Consider the following 15,592-nt stretch of genomic DNA (forward strand, 5'->3'; position numbering starts at 1 on the left):
GCTAGTTGGAAGCCTGATTAGGTCGCTTTCATTTTTTGCAGATAAACTATCCGAATGTTGAGCAAATACAAACATATGATCCTGTTTTCATCTTGCGCTTCTCAATTCATAGCCTGTTGATGGGTTACATTGAACCAGTGGAGTTTGCTAGTTTGGGCTTGCTTGCCATTGCATTTGTGAGCATATCTTCACCACATGATGAGATGAGGAAATTGGGGTACGAGGTTCTTGGAGGATTCAAGAATGCATTAGAGGTAGTTTTGTGTTCTACTAGAATTGCTGTTTCTGGAACATGCTGTGAATCCTGCAGAATCATCATGAAGTTTAGTTTTTTTTTTTGGTTCTTTCTATTGTGTATATGCTAATACAAAAGCATGATTGGGGCCCCATTAGCTTTCAATGTGGAGTTCGAAGCTGGGAACAAAATTTCCTTTCATTTCCATTGAAACATACAAAAAATTTATATTTTTAAAGTATCTAACAATTGAACTCTAATGCAGTAATGAAATTCCAATGTTTCCACGGGAAGACTACAGGACCTTGAGAAACGCAGCAAAACACAAGAAACATACAGAACCAGTAGCCTTATTATGGTATGAGAACCATCAGGCCAAGAACAGGACAGTCTTCACTAAAATGTCTTTAATTTTTAAGAAAAAATATATTAAGCCTACTACAATAAGAATTATCGTCTGTATTATATAACATCATTCTTAGTATTATCTTAGTGAATCTGTGGGTTTTATTCTGTTGGGATCTTATTGACATACATAGAGAATATGGACTTGTAGTTGATAACACTAATTTATTTGACAATAGGAAGCAATTTTCATTAGTATTAAGTTAATTGATTCCTAAGTTTTTGAGATTTTATTATTTTTGGGTAAGTACGTGGAGTTCCTCACTCAATGCTCGGGTTCAAGTCTCCATAGACTCTTTGTGGGGCTAAACATACTCTTTTGTGCCTGTAGCATGCGGTGGGACCTTAGCTTTGGCCCCACCATGGGTGTGGTGGGGTTCTTTGAAGATGGCTATGTGGTGTTGAGTGCAATTCTCACTGACGGATATGTGGAGTAGCTTATCTGCTTATCTATATTTTGCACCATAAAAGAATAAATCTAAGAATTGAATATGGCTAGTTAAACCATCATATCCTTCTACCCTTTAAGATGAGTTCTAGTTTTTGTTTCTAAATATTTATGTATGTTCACATTCATAATGCCTATTTCGAATGTTTTTGTTTCCGTGCTGATTGGATTCAACTATTATCCAAAGAGCAAAAGGACTTAGGAGAGGATGTGGTGAATTTTCTAGGCATACACATATAAAGGTGGGGGCGGGGAGGAGGGTGAAGTTTTGGGACCATGTTTGGTGCGGGGATGTAAGTTAAGAGACGCTCATCCTGCTATGTTTCAGTGCGGTTTATCTCAGATATGACGGGGAGATGAAGTGGTGGGATATTTTGCAAGTACATGACTGGGAGTTAGAGGAATTACTAGCCCTTCTTGGGAAATTATATGAGACGAGGGACTTGGGGGTGGGTGAGGCTTGTTTGAAGTGGAATTCAAAGGCAAATGGGTCTTTTCGGGTGAAGTCGTTTTACCAAGTTTTGGCTGGAGAACCAAATACTTCCTTTTCTTGGAGAGCCATTTGGGGCGCTCGCACTCCATGCAAGGTTTCTTTCTTCATTTTGTGTGGAACTAAGGATAGGATTCTCACTATGAAGAATATTATGGTGTACGATGGTTATTGTGAACTGGTGTTGCATGTGCTTTTGGGATGGTGAATTAGGGGCAGACTTTTCTATTCATTGTCTGATCTCCAGAGATCTTTATGGTTTTTGTTTGGTGGTGTGGCTTATTGAACAATGGTATGTGGCTGGAGAGAAGAAGACGGATGTATGTCTGACATATTAGTTATGGCACTTTCTTAGAAATGTCCATGCTACTTAATTTTTACTATCGAGAGATGCATAATATTGGTTTATACCTCCTCTTTTTCATAATGATGCATAGTTTTCTTTTATTCATCGAATTGTCTCTGAACTTTTCTGTACTACCTATACTTTTGTTCTTTTGCCAATGTATGTACCTTTGGGTTCCTGCTATTTTAAGTTTCAAGCCTTTTGTTGCAGAAGTGTCAGAAGAGGAAAGATTTAATGCGACTTCGGCTATTGTTGACATATTTGCAAAATGGTATAGAAAAGCCATGGCAGAGGATTCCTTCCATCACTGCTAAGTTTGTTGCAGAGGCTTCTGTCATATTATTGGATCCTTCACATGATCACTATTCAACAATAAGCAAGTTTTTGATGGGCTCTGCGAGGGTTAATATGAAGGTTTATGTTTCTAATCTGAAAACTTGGTTTTTTCTATTTTCCTCTATGTTGTCAGTCGATTCAGTCAGCCTCAAAAGGCTTCTATGCATATATTTCAGTCATCTGTAAATTTGTTGACTCGGGTGTTGTACAATTTACTATTTGAATAATTATCAATTGATGAACTTTTTGCGTGAAGAATGATCAACTCTGAATCCTGACAATACTTTTTGGCGTTTGTTGCAGTCTGTACCACTGTTTGCAAATTTTCTCTGGAGCAGCTCAGTTAATTTTCGAACAGACAGACTATGGATGCTTCGTCTCCTATATGCAGGACTTGATTCAGATGATGATGCTCAAATATATATCAGGAACAACATCCTTGAGATTCTACTGGGTTTCTACGCTTCTCCTTTTTCAGATATTGAGTCAAAAGAACTGATTCTTCAGGTGATTCTAAGCTTTGTTGCTCATGTTTTCCATGAGGTTGTTATGACCTCTGTAAAATATTGGCTACGCTAGCGAGGTTCATCAGAATCACTTTGGCTTGGTTGCAGTTGGATTAGAATGTTTTATATATTGGCAATAAGCTTTCTGCCCCGCTTCTTGTGCCCCATTATCTGCATCTGTGTACCTTAGTTTCAAAAATTTATTTGCTTGCATTGCAGGTGGTAAAGAAATCTGTTGAAGTTCGTAAATTGGCTCGTCATCTAGTTGAGCACTGTAGTATTATTTCATGGTTATCATCAATTGTTTCAGTCTTCTGTGGGAAGCAATACCAAGCTCAGACAAATTTACCATTCGCTCTGTTAAACAGAGCACTGGAGGTAATGAGTTATTCTGATTATGTCTTCCATTTCCTGTAGTGCCTTAATTCTTCGCAATTTCTTTATAGGCTTTTCTGAAGTGTTGAGGGTGGAAGTGCTTTAAATTCAACACCCTTGAGTCTTGACCACTCTTTATCCTTTACTGTTTGACCTTTAATCTCCCTAACAGTTAGCACCCAACATATAATTCACTTTCCTTCCCTCACCTGTATCTTTTTTATATCCTGTCTCATCACCATCATCCTTTCTCATTCCGTCTTTCTTTCTTCACACATACCTGATACCGTTGCTTTTTGCCAAGCCTTCCTTGTGCACCTCTTTGGGCAACTGCAACTCTGAGAAAAGAAAATTTCACTTATTGAATGAGGCATGAGCCACCTCACTTTAAACTGCACATAACAGATTCCTGGACTACTCGATAGCCACCAGACAGTGAAGGAGAAGATGATGCAAAGATACCCTGGACTTATTAACGTACAGAACCAGTCAATACCCTCTCATCGTACTCTCTCTGATTCTTTGGGAAACTGTTCACCATTAGATCTTGTTAGATGTAATTATGTGTATTATCATGTAATTAGTTTAAGTATTTAGGACCATAGTGCAATTATTGTACAGCTTATATATATTTCCACGTTGAATGAAAAATAACCCTAAGTGGTTTTTCCTCTCTATTACGATTACCCTAAATTGAACATGGTATCAGAGCGGTAAAACCTGGCGATCTTGTTTCCGTTGTTCTTCCGTCCTTCTCGATCACGACCCAGCCTTGTTCGAACTCAGCCGTACTGTTCCGACGTCGTCTGAGGTTGACCCGTACTGTTCCGACGTGGACCTGCACTGTTTTGACGTCGTTTGACGCTGACCCAGCCATCTCAGCTCTTGCTGGCCCTCGCCGCAGCTCCGACGACCTTCACCGGACCGTCATTGGCCTTCATCAAACTTCTGACAGGTACTTAGAAGGACTGATCTGTGGTCGCTGGCTCTTTTTCTGACTTCTGGTGCACCCTGTTCTCATTACTCAGATCACGATCACGATCGTTGATCTGCTTTTGCTGTCGCTGCTGTGCTTTTGCCGTCGCCGTTGATTAGTTCTGTTGTCGGCGTAGTTCTGTTGTTCTCACCGACTGTTTTTTTTTCTTTTTGCTGCCATTGTTGGGTTTCGACAGATATATAAAGTGGACAGTGAATAGGGTTGTGAGTAAGTGGACTTCAGTATTTTTATCTGCTACATCTGGGTCATTCTTTCTTTTGTTTATTTGCTGGTCCTGTTGTTATTATATTGAATAACTATGTTAGGGCATTCAAAAGATAAAGATGCTCAGGTTGTGGAAACAGGTGGAGTGAGTAAGGTTGTGACTCTAGATAACTCTCCACTGGATATTTGTCCTATCAAACTAGATGGCACAAATTATTTACTTTGGTCTCGAACTTTTACTTTAGCCATCGAGGCTAAGGGGATGTCTGAGTTTATTGAAGGTCCTGTTACTGAGCCTACTATTGCTTCTGAACTTAAGACATTTAAGTCTCATCGATCTTTAGCCATGACCTGGTTGTTTAACTCTATGAAAGCTAATATTCGTAGTCCTTTTTTGCTCCTTGACACTCCGTATCAAATTTGGACTGTTGCCGAACAGACTTATTCTCAGCAGGGTAATGATGCTCAGTGTTTTGAGTTGAGGAAGAGACTTCGTATTTTGGATCAACACAATCGGTCTGTTGCTGTTTACTTCGCTGACCTAAGTGGGGCATGGCAGGAATTTGATTATTATTAGGGGTTTCAGGCCGTCTGCGCTGTTGATGCTGCTGCTTGGATAAAGAGAATCGAGAAGGAGCGTGTGTATGACTTTCTTGCTGGTCTTGATGTGGAATATGATCCAATTAGAGTGCAGGTGTTGGGTCGTGTTCCGTTTCCATCTTTGGGAGAGGCCTATGCCATTGTTCAGCAGGAGGAGAGCAGGAGGAGTGCTATGTTGCAAGCTCCTACTTCTGATCGTTCTGCCTTGGTTGCTATTCCACAGGGACAGTTTGGGTCTGGCAGTGGAAAGTCTCAATCTGGTACTAGCAGTGGGACCATCGACCGTATGTCACTCCAGTGTGATTATTGCCACAACACTGGACATACCAAGGATTTCTGTTGGAAGTTACATGGTCGTCCTTCTCGTGGGCGAGCTAGTGGGCGTGGAGGTCGAGGTCGTGGTCCCGGGCGTTCTCAGGCTCAGACACATGTTTCAGAGTTTGCTATCTTGTCTGACTCTGGGTTCAGTACAGGAGTTCAGCCATCTTCTGATTCTGTTGGCGGTTTCTCTCAGGGGAGATGCAAGCTATCAGGCGTCTTATGGCTCGGGCTGATTCTTCCTCTACTATAGCTCCTTCTTCCACAGCAGCTCCTACTACATCCTATTTTGCTCATTCAGGTATTCCAGCTAGTGCATTTACTGCCTCCTCTGATATCCCTTGGATTATCGATTCTGGTGCTTCAGATCATATGACAGGTTGTTCCTCTGTTTTTGATTCATATTCTACTTGTTCCGGTAAGGATAAGGTTCGAATTGCCGATGGGTCGTTCTCTGCTATTTCAGGGAAAGGTTCCGTTCGCTATTCTTCCTCTATCTCTCTTTCTTCAGTTCTCCATATTCCAAATTTTTCTACTAACCTTCTTTCAGTTAGTAGTTTTACCCGTTCTGCAAATTGTTTTGTGACATTTTTTCCTACTCATTGTGTCTTTCAGGAACTGGAAACGGGGAAGGTGATTGGTAGTGGTAAAGCACATGGTGGTATCTATTATCTGGAGAACGCACCTCATCCATCTCAGTCATCTTTAGCATGTGGACAAGCTCTACAGGCAGATATGAGTTCCACTCTTTCTTTGTTACATCGGTGGCACCGTAGATTGGGTCATCCCTCTTTTGGGATATTAGAGAAACTCTTTCCTATTTTAGTTAAACATTGTCCTAGGGATCAGTTTTTTTGTGAAGCCTGTGAGTTTGGAAAACATAAGCGTTCTTTTTACGCACCTACTAATAAACGAAGTGGTTCTCCATTTACGGTTATCCATTCTGATGTTTGGGGTCCCTCTCCTGTGACCTCTTTAAAAGGCTATCGATGGTTTGTTACTTTTATTGATTGTTATTCTCGTGTCACATGGGTGTACTTACTCAAGTCAAAAAATGAAGTTTTTTCTTGTTTCAAATCTTTTTATCGGATGGCGTGCACTCAATTCGATACACATATTAAAATCCTTCGGAGTGATAATGGGACTGAGTATATTGATAAGATTTTTCGGACATATCTAGATGATAATGGTATTCTTTTTCAGACGACTTGCGTTGACACTCCACAACAAAATGGAGTCGCTGAACGCAAAAATCGTCATCTTGCTGAGGTCGCGCGATCTCTTTTGTTCACTATGAATGTTCCCAAATACTTATGGGGAGAAGCTATTTTGACTGCCACGTATCTTATCAACCGTATGCCATCCAGTGTCCTCAATTTTAAAACACCCATTGAGTGCCTGCCAAACAATTATCACGTTACAACTCTTCCACCAAGGGTTTTTGGTTGTGTGTGGTTTGTTCATGCCCCCAAACCTTCTGGGGGCAAACTGGGACATAAAGCCCATAAGTGTATTTTTGTTGGGTACTCTCCTACCCAGAAAGGTTATAAGTGTTATGACCCTTATTCTAGGAAAATGTTTGTCTCTATGGATGTTACTTTTTGGGAAACAGAGGTTTTTTATCCTCCCTCCAAACCATCTCTTCAGGGGGAGCATCAGCAGGAGGAAGAGATGTTTACCTTTTATGATTATAGTGAGGGGGAGAAATTGTTCTCTGATCATAGTGAGGGGGCGAAGGAAAAAATTGGAGAGAAAAAAACTGGAGCGGAGCCAGTATCTGTCGAAAGGGAAACACATGATATTGGTGGTGACATTGAGGAACAACTACCTGCACGACTGCAGGAAGCTGGCTTACAGAGGTATGCTAGACAGAAAAATAGAAAGTCTTCATGTACGTTACCACCTTGTCAATCACAATCACCCACTCCAGTTCCAGATTCCTCAGTTGACTCTTCTGGTAATGATTCTTCTCTTATTGAACCTTTTCTTATGGATCCTGACAATCTTCCTATTGCTATTCGAAAGGGTGTTAGATCTTGTACTCAACATCCTATCTCACAGTTTGTTTCTTATGACCGTCTGTCTCCTTCGTACCATGCCTTTGTCTCTTCTCTTTCTTCTATATCTATTCCACAGAATTGGCAGGATGCATTCAGGATACCTAAGTGGAAAGGAGTTATGATAGAAGAGATGACAGCTTTGAAAAAGAATGATACCTGGGATCTAGTGTCACTTCCAGAAGGGAAGAAGCCAGTGGGCTGCAAGTGGGTGTTCACTGTTAAGCAAAAGGCTGATGGTACAGTTGAGAGATACAAAGCAAGGCTTGTTGCCAGAGGTTTTACTCAAACTTATGGTATTGACTACGAAGAGACGTTTGCTCCGGTAGCGAAGATGAACTCTGTGCGAGCTCTTCTCTCGTGTGCTGCCCACTTGAATTGGCCTCTTCAACAGTTCGATGTGAAAAATGCTTTCCTTAATGGTGATTTAGAGGAGGAAGTTTATATGGATATTCCACCGGGTTTCTCTTCTCCTGCAAGTGAGGGACAAGTGTGTAGATTGAAGAAGTCACTTTATGGGCTGAAACAGTCACCTAGAGCCTGGTTTGGCTGATTTTCTAAGGCTATGTTGAGTTTTGGTTACAAGCAGAGCCATGCAGATCATACGATGTTCATCAAGCGAAGTAATGGTAAGATTGCTGTTCTTATTGTTTAGGTTGATGATATAATAATGACAGGCAACGATGTGAGTGAGATTCATAATCTTAAGTCTTGTAGCTCAAGAGTTTGAGATTAAGGACTTAGGATCATTGAGATACTTTCTAGGAATGGAAGTAGCGAGGTCTGATAGAGGTATCTTTATTTCCCAACGCAAGTATATACTTGATCTTTTGGAAGAAACAGGTATGTTGGGCTGTAGACCTGCAGATTCTCCTATTGAGGCGAATCATCATCTTAGTGGAGATATAGGGGAGCGTACTGATAAGGAAAAGTATCAGCGACTTGTGGGTTGACTAATATACTTAGCCCACACTCGACCAGATGTTACTTATGCAGTGGGTGGTGTTAGTCAGTTTATGCATGATCCTCGTATTTCACATCTAGATGCAGCTTATCGTATTCTGAGGTATCTGAAATCAACTCCAGGAAAAGGAATTTTGTTCTCTAATCATGGCCATTTACGATTGGAGGCATTCATCGATGCTGACTGGGCTGGTTCTGTGGATGATAGGCGTTCTACTTCTGGTTATTGCACTTTCCTTGGGGGTAATCTGATTACCTGGCGAAGTAAGAAGCAATCGGTAGTCGCCAGGTCTAGCGCAGAAGCTGAATATAGAGCTATGGCTCATGGGGTTTGCGAGCTATTGTGGCTCCAAACTTTGTTACATGATTTGGGGTTTGTTGACAGTGTTCCGATGAAACTCTACTGCGATAATAAAACTGCCATCAACATTGCTCATAATCCCGTTCAACATGACAGAACGAAGCATATAGAGATTGATCGACACTTCATCAAGGAAAAGTTGAACGATGGTTTGATATGTATGCCGTTTGTGAGATCTGGAGATCAGTTAGCTGATATATTCACAAAAGGGCTGGGTAGCAAGAGTTTTCATCCTATTGTATCCAAGTTGGGCTTGATTGATATCTTCGCACCAACTTGAGGGGGAGTGTTAGATGTAATTATGTGTATTATCATGTAATTAGTTTAAGTATTTAGGACCATAGTGCAATTATTGCACAGCATATATATATTTCCACGTTGAATGAAAAATAACCCTAAGTGGTTTTTCCTCTCTATTACGATTACCCTAAATTGAACAAATCTGCTGCTATATTACATGGATCATCGTAAATGTGTAAAATATCTATGTCGGACACATGACACTAGGATAAGGTGTGGAATCTGTGTCCGACATAACTAGTTGGGAATACACCTAGCAAACGTAATTTATAATTTGTGTGGAACTCTTATATTATGCATGAAATGCCCTGAGGTGTTTTGTGAGCACTTTTTATCTGAGAAAATTGAAATTAATGGAATATGTTTGCATATTCCCGAGTCCTTGAGAAGATAATTGGATGAAGCAGACGCTTGGAGTCTTAGACATGTACCCATATCCGATACTCGTTCCCGAGTCCGTGTAATATAGATCCATTGAGTGTTGGTTTGGTTAGTAGTGTTGATTATCTCATCCTTCCTATTAATTAGGAATGCTTGTAGATTAGCACTTGTCAAAAAGTGAGAATCATTGTAGACTAGCACAAGTCGCTTTGTTTTGGCTTATAGTGTTTCATTATGATACACGGATCCCCAGTTTTGGGCAAGGAACCCGTGTTGACACGTGGGTGCGGAATTCATACTAGATCCGGCCAAAAAAATCCAGACACGGCTGTTTGTACAGGTCTGGTTCACCAAAGAAGGAGAAAAAGAAGAAGAGAACAAGAGGGAGAAGAAGAAGAAAGGAAGAGGAAAGAGTGGTACCTGGTTTGGCAGGAAAAATGTCACTTCGTGGAAGCATGGAAGACGTTCAATGATCGTCGATGTTACAAAGTGAAGAAGAACGGCCACTTATTTTTTTCCTTTTACAATTAGGGTTTATTTTATTCTTTTGGGCTGCGAATTGGGTATGTAAATTGTATAATGGACAGTATGGACCTATTTATTCTTGTTGGGCTACTACTGGGCTTTTACTTTTGGGCAATTAAAATAGATTCCATAATTCTTTATGGGCCTTTATTATCATTTTATCTCAAAACAAAGAATCAATATACTTAGTTTGCATAAATTATCTATTATTTTACATATTAAATTTGAAAATATAAAAACTTAATTATAAAAAAATATCATTCCATTCTTACCTGTCCTTCCTTTACCTATAACTGGTCAATCCGTGGTGCAATATCTTTATTTAGTGCAATAAATGAGAATGTGCTAAATAAGTCTCTGCCCTCAGTCCAATCTATCTACTAATTCCGTTCTGTCTTGAAAGACTTCCGATCTATGATGCACGGACACGGACACCGAAACCGACACCGGGACACTAGAATTCTAAAAAAATGGGGCACGGACACGGTGGGGGACACGCCATGTGTATATTTATTTATTTATTTAAATAATTATAGTTTAACACCCAGAAATTTAAAAAAAATTATAATTTGGCCCCAAATTTTTTTAAAAAAAATTACAGTTTGACCTCCAATTTTTTCAAAAATTGCAGTTTGGCCCCCAAAATTTTAAAAAAAATTATAGTTTGGCCCCTGCTTGTGTCACCATCGATGTCCCCGTAGTGTCCCCATCGATGTCCCGCCGTGTCCCCAGCCATGTCCCTCTCAAAATTTAATATTAAAATATGGGACATGCCACGTGGCGTGTCCAGTACGTATCTCCGAGGTGTCCCGCCGTGTCCCCGTGTCCTGACAATGCGATTCATCGACCTCTAGAGGTGTCGGTGCTTCATAGCTTCCGATCCTCGTTGCCTTCTCGATTAGCTCTTCTTGGACTGGGTCTTATATTAGGAAAGGGGAGTCTGGAAGTTAGCTCTTGTCTGATGAGTTCATCACGCTATACATACGGCTTTCTTTCTCTTGTTGCTTCAAGCATTAGATGCTTGATCTATATCTAGATCCATATCTAGATATTGGATATGATCTAATGCTTGAAGCAAATCTAGATCCATATCCACGTATCCTCAAGTTTTAAACTTTAGGTTTCCGACCCTTAGATATACCCCCGCACCTGATACTCACACTGTTATCTGTGTAAAACATAGATGTTTCCAGAGGGTCCTTCAATCAGTGGGTAGCTTTTCAGATTAGGGTTTCCACGAGAGATAGAGTTCAATCAGTATTTATGTCCGAAGCTGGTGCTTTCTAATGTTGGGAATGGTCTGATAATCTTCTTCTTTTTCTATATGTAATGCTCTTCTCATATATGGAGGTTCTTGTTATACATAAACAAATCTTTAGAGGGCCATAATAGTAGTAGTGCCTCCTATAATAATGCTGTGTTTAAGCTCTCCTTGCTCTGTCATATTCCATTCGTGGGGATTTAGGAATTCCCGGATTTATTGGATCTCCACTAGTGTGTTATTCAAATCTGGAAGTGATATCCTAGCTCTTATTAACTCTTGAAGGGTGATCAAGGTGAATGATGTTAACAGCAGAAAATTTGTGTAGTGTCTCATTTTTGACAGATTGTTGCTAAATGCAGAAACTTCCTACTCCTAACTCCTATTTCTATTTAGGTGGTCAATGATGTCATTTCTACCCAAAACGTAATTGAGTGGTTGCAGCAGTTCGCCCTGGAGCAGCTCTCTGAACTTTCAACTCATTTATACAAACTCTTAGTTGGTGGCAATCTGATAGAAAAAGTTCATCTTGTTACTTCAGTTCTGGAGATACTTACGTTAACCTTGAAGATATCTCAAGAACGAAAAGTTTATCAGCCACATTTTACCCTGTCTGTTGAGGGTTTGTATCAGATATACAAAGTTGTTGATGTATGCCGTGATGGAAATTATAGTCCTTGTGCCGAATTAGGACTGGAAGCTATACTTATGAGCACTCCTCCAGGGGCCATATTATGCATGGTACCTCTCTCTCTCTCTCTCTCTCTCTCTCTCTCTCTCTCTGTGAGCGCGCGCCGTATTTACACACCCATTGATCTGGGTGTGCGGAAGCATGCTTGATTGTCGTGCATTTGACTCTGTATATTGTGACTGCAAATCTGAATGGCTAATTATGTAGTTTCAAGTTCTTTGCACACATTTTTGTCTTTCAGGGACACATATGTTGATTTTTAATTAGAACCAAACTAAACCAAACCAAACCGAGCCTTATGTCCCAATCGCTTGGGGTCGGCTTGATTTTTATTTAGAAAATGTAGAAAATTCAACCTTCCTTTTATCTTTCTTCTCTGCATTTTATAAGTAGTCCTTTCATTTTTCTGGTACAAACTGATACAATTATTTGATAGTTGTTCACTGTATCGGTTGGTGACTTCCGTAGATATTGATTCTTAGGTGCATCCACATGCTCATGTATGATAAAAAGCTTTCGGTAGCCAAATGGAGGGTTTGCGATGTACATAGAGATGGTTTTGAGCTTATTTGGCTTGATTGGCATAGTGTGCCCCAAATGTCATCTATATTATGGTAAAATAGAGAGTATAACTGAACTAGTGATGCAGTAAGTGCTGAATTTTAATTAAAAATTTGGTAAGTATTTGAAAACCAACTCAAACATGTGTTTTGTGGAAAATAACTTCTATCAATGAGATTTATGGAATTTGCTAGCACTTGAGAGAAAAATTGCTAGTTTGGTCTCAAATTCCCACGAGGTCAAGACACATTGGCCAATACTCTCCATAATTGTTAGGCGTGAGTAACCGTTAGGCCAGAGAAGACCGCAACTTAAAATCCTGTTCCATATAAAGGTGAAATATATTAGTACTTGATACACCTATAATTTAGTAGTTCTCTTAAGGGTTTGTGTCAATTGAGGCTTAGATTGCTGATTATTCTATTCTTTGGAAGTGAATGAGCTATTTCTCATCTGATTAACAGGAGGGAGATAAGCTGCTTATGTTTGTAAGGTGGGCAACTTCAACTGCTTTACAGTCTAGCTCTGCAAAAGCGCTTCAGCCCAGAGATGCTTATTGCGATTCTGCAATTTTGTTGGAGACAGAGCAATCTGAAGATTCTTTAATATCAAAACTTCTGCGTTGGCTAACTGCATCTGTGATCCTTGGAAGGCTTTCTTTGAGATCTGTTGACTTGGAGCTAAATTTTGCTCCTGAAAAGTCAAACCTGGAAACACTGCAGTCTTTACTGAAACTCAATAAGAATGGATGTGGAGAAAATAAGTGTGGCTTTGGCTGTGAAGAGATGCTAGCGGCTAGTATATTTGGCCTCCAACAGCTTCTTGGCATGGACTGCAGATTGCTTCCTTCAGTCGTATCTGCACTCTCTCTGCTCCTTCGATCTGATCTCTTACATTTAGCAGGTTGGTTATTACTTATATGGTCACTAATCCAATCATTTGTTTTCCCACTGTTTGAGGCTGAACATAGAGTTGGTTTTGCGAATTGAATTTGAAAACCTTTAGCTTATGGCCTAGTTTCAAGGCTCATGGTCTTAAAATTAAGCTGTAATAAGGGCTCTTATACCAATCTCAAAAGCATTGCATTCCCTGGATGTGGAATCTTGATAAGTTGGGGGTGGGTAATAGTTAGAAGTAGATCGCATTACCCATCTGTTGGACGATTTGGAATTTTTTATTTTAGGTATTGTGGCAACTGTTTATGCAGTAAATTTTCACCATTAGAAAACTGTTATTAGTGTTACATATCTGATTTTAAGATGGCATACCTGCAGCACCCATCCATCAACTGAAGGAAAAGGGAAAAAGGAAAATCCTCGTATAGGGATTCTAAAGTTAGAACATACGGAATGTCTTTTTTAAGTGATTAAGGATATGCATGACAAGGACGTTGGTAGTCTAATGATTTACTCAGAATTAGTAATTCTAGACTTCCAGTTGATCCCTTATCTTTTAGGTTTGGGCTTGGCCTTACTAAAATATGTGATTTACTCCTAGAAATGGTGGGAGTATAGATAAAGTTGAGAACCTTTGTCTACAACAGGTTTGGGCTTGGCCCTCCCGAAATATGTGATTTACTTGTACAAATGATGGGGGGTATAGATAAAGTGGAATAAAGTTCACCCATGTGTTTTGAAACCTCGGCCTTTCACTGAAGTATCTCAAGGTCAACTCTTGACCAACAGGTCATTAACTGTAGGTGTGTTTCTGGTGTTGTATTTTTGTGATTGCTGTCAAGATAAGTCACTTCAGTGACTTCACATTGACAAATGCTTGGCTTCTGACAGACGTGTTCTCAAATGGAATAATGAATTTGAAGGGGAGTATATATAATTGGATAAGGATTTGCGGCAGCTTGGAGGAGGTAAAATGTGAAGTTGAAGAAGGAAAAATTAGATGGGTTAGATTGTGTGTCATTGACTTGTTTGTTTTCATATACTGCACAAGTAGAACTTAGTTGGTCCAACAGGCCACAACAAGAGGGAGGTTAAGAACAACAAGTCATTTACCATATCCGGACGGTGTACATAAAACATAGTGCATAATAGTGATCAAGTACCTGGATCCAATTGCATAGGACTGGGGTTTGTTTCGTATACTTATGGATACATTATGTGAATAAAGTATGGATGTTGATTGTGCTATGTTCCATTATTGCGTAGGGGATATTTGATCACGCAATGAAGTGTCTAAGAATAAATTTTCTGTGGATTGTCTATGAGCATGTCTATGATAAAGAGATGACTAGATTTGGTGATAGGTCCACTATAGAGATTTCATAAGCCCACAAGTCCACACGCGTAACCTAAACCCTAGGGTACTATATGAAAGTGCCTAAAACCCTAAACCCTATGAAAGTGCCTAAACCACTAAAACCCTATAATAGGAAAGTACACCCTAAAACCCTATGAAAGTGTCTAAACCCTAGGGTACCCTATCCTATAATAGGAAAGTGCACCCTAAAACCCTATGAAAGTGCTTAAATCCTAGGGTACCCTGCCCTAGGGAGTAGACTGGGCCTACTAAGAATTTTTTAAAATGAACTTGACTTCTTACAAAACTAATAGGTGGACTTTTGGGCTTATGAAATTCACATAATGGACCTAAGACCAATTTTTTATTTTAGGATTCTATTGTCATGCAATGTATATACTTTTTCTGAAAAACCCACCCACGTGATGTCAGAAAAATAGTAGTTCAGTTTCAAAACTTTTACTACTCATTTTTCCAAAAAAAGGTGTTATCTTTTCAGAGTGGTCGAGTTTTAGTGTTCTAACAAAGTTAACATGGTATGTGGATCTGGTGAAAGTTGCTGAGATGTGCCATGCTTCATGACTGTAGTTAGAATTGAAATTGGCATTAGTTTTGCACAACCTTCTTCGCAACCTTCGCAGCAATTGATTGTTGTAAACCGATACATTGTAAACGCTGGGTGTTACCTTTCTTTCGATTTTCATGTGATTGTTGTAAATGCTGATCTGAAGTTGATTGGTAGGTAAACTTTCCGACTTTATCTATTTGTTGCCAATGTATCGGTTTTGTTTCTATCTCTTGTAGGGTCGGAAATGAACGACTTACTTGGTAATGAGAATACTGTGGCATCACTTTGGTTGAGAGTTCGTTGCCCCGTTGAAGCTAATCCTTCTTGGAGATGGTAAGATGTTTTCCTTGCAAACAATAAGGAAAGGGGACTAGTAGCATATGATTCCCTTGCTTTTCTATATTGTTGAGA

The 15,592-nt window shown here is 39.8% G+C and overlaps 1 protein-coding gene across 4 annotated transcripts in view; it reads left to right on the plus strand.

Annotated features, from left to right (window-relative positions):
• Nucleotides 1-15,592, plus strand: part of LOC131318694 (uncharacterized) — a 30,017-nt gene that overhangs the window by 10,955 nt on the left and 3,470 nt on the right. For 2 of the 4 annotated variants that reach the window (XM_058348627.1, XM_058348629.1), the window contains exons 6-12: nucleotides 42-254; nucleotides 2,135-2,338; nucleotides 2,564-2,767; nucleotides 2,986-3,144; nucleotides 11,505-11,849; nucleotides 12,825-13,263; nucleotides 15,418-15,514. In XM_058348627.1, coding sequence (XP_058204610.1) covers nucleotides 42-254; nucleotides 2,135-2,338; nucleotides 2,564-2,767; nucleotides 2,986-3,144; nucleotides 11,505-11,849; nucleotides 12,825-13,263; nucleotides 15,418-15,514 — 1,661 coding nt within the window. Of the gene's footprint in view, nucleotides 1-41; nucleotides 255-2,134; nucleotides 2,339-2,563; nucleotides 2,768-2,985; nucleotides 3,145-9,575; nucleotides 9,879-11,504; nucleotides 11,850-12,824; nucleotides 13,264-15,417; nucleotides 15,515-15,592 lie in introns of those variants that run through there. The other 2 variants (XM_058348630.1, XM_058348631.1) reach the window with 2 other exon arrangements.

Source organism: Rhododendron vialii, chromosome 3a (genome assembly GCF_030253575.1).
Source record: "Rhododendron vialii isolate Sample 1 chromosome 3a, ASM3025357v1".
Lineage (NCBI taxonomy): Eukaryota > Viridiplantae > Streptophyta > Magnoliopsida > Ericales > Ericaceae > Rhododendron > Rhododendron vialii.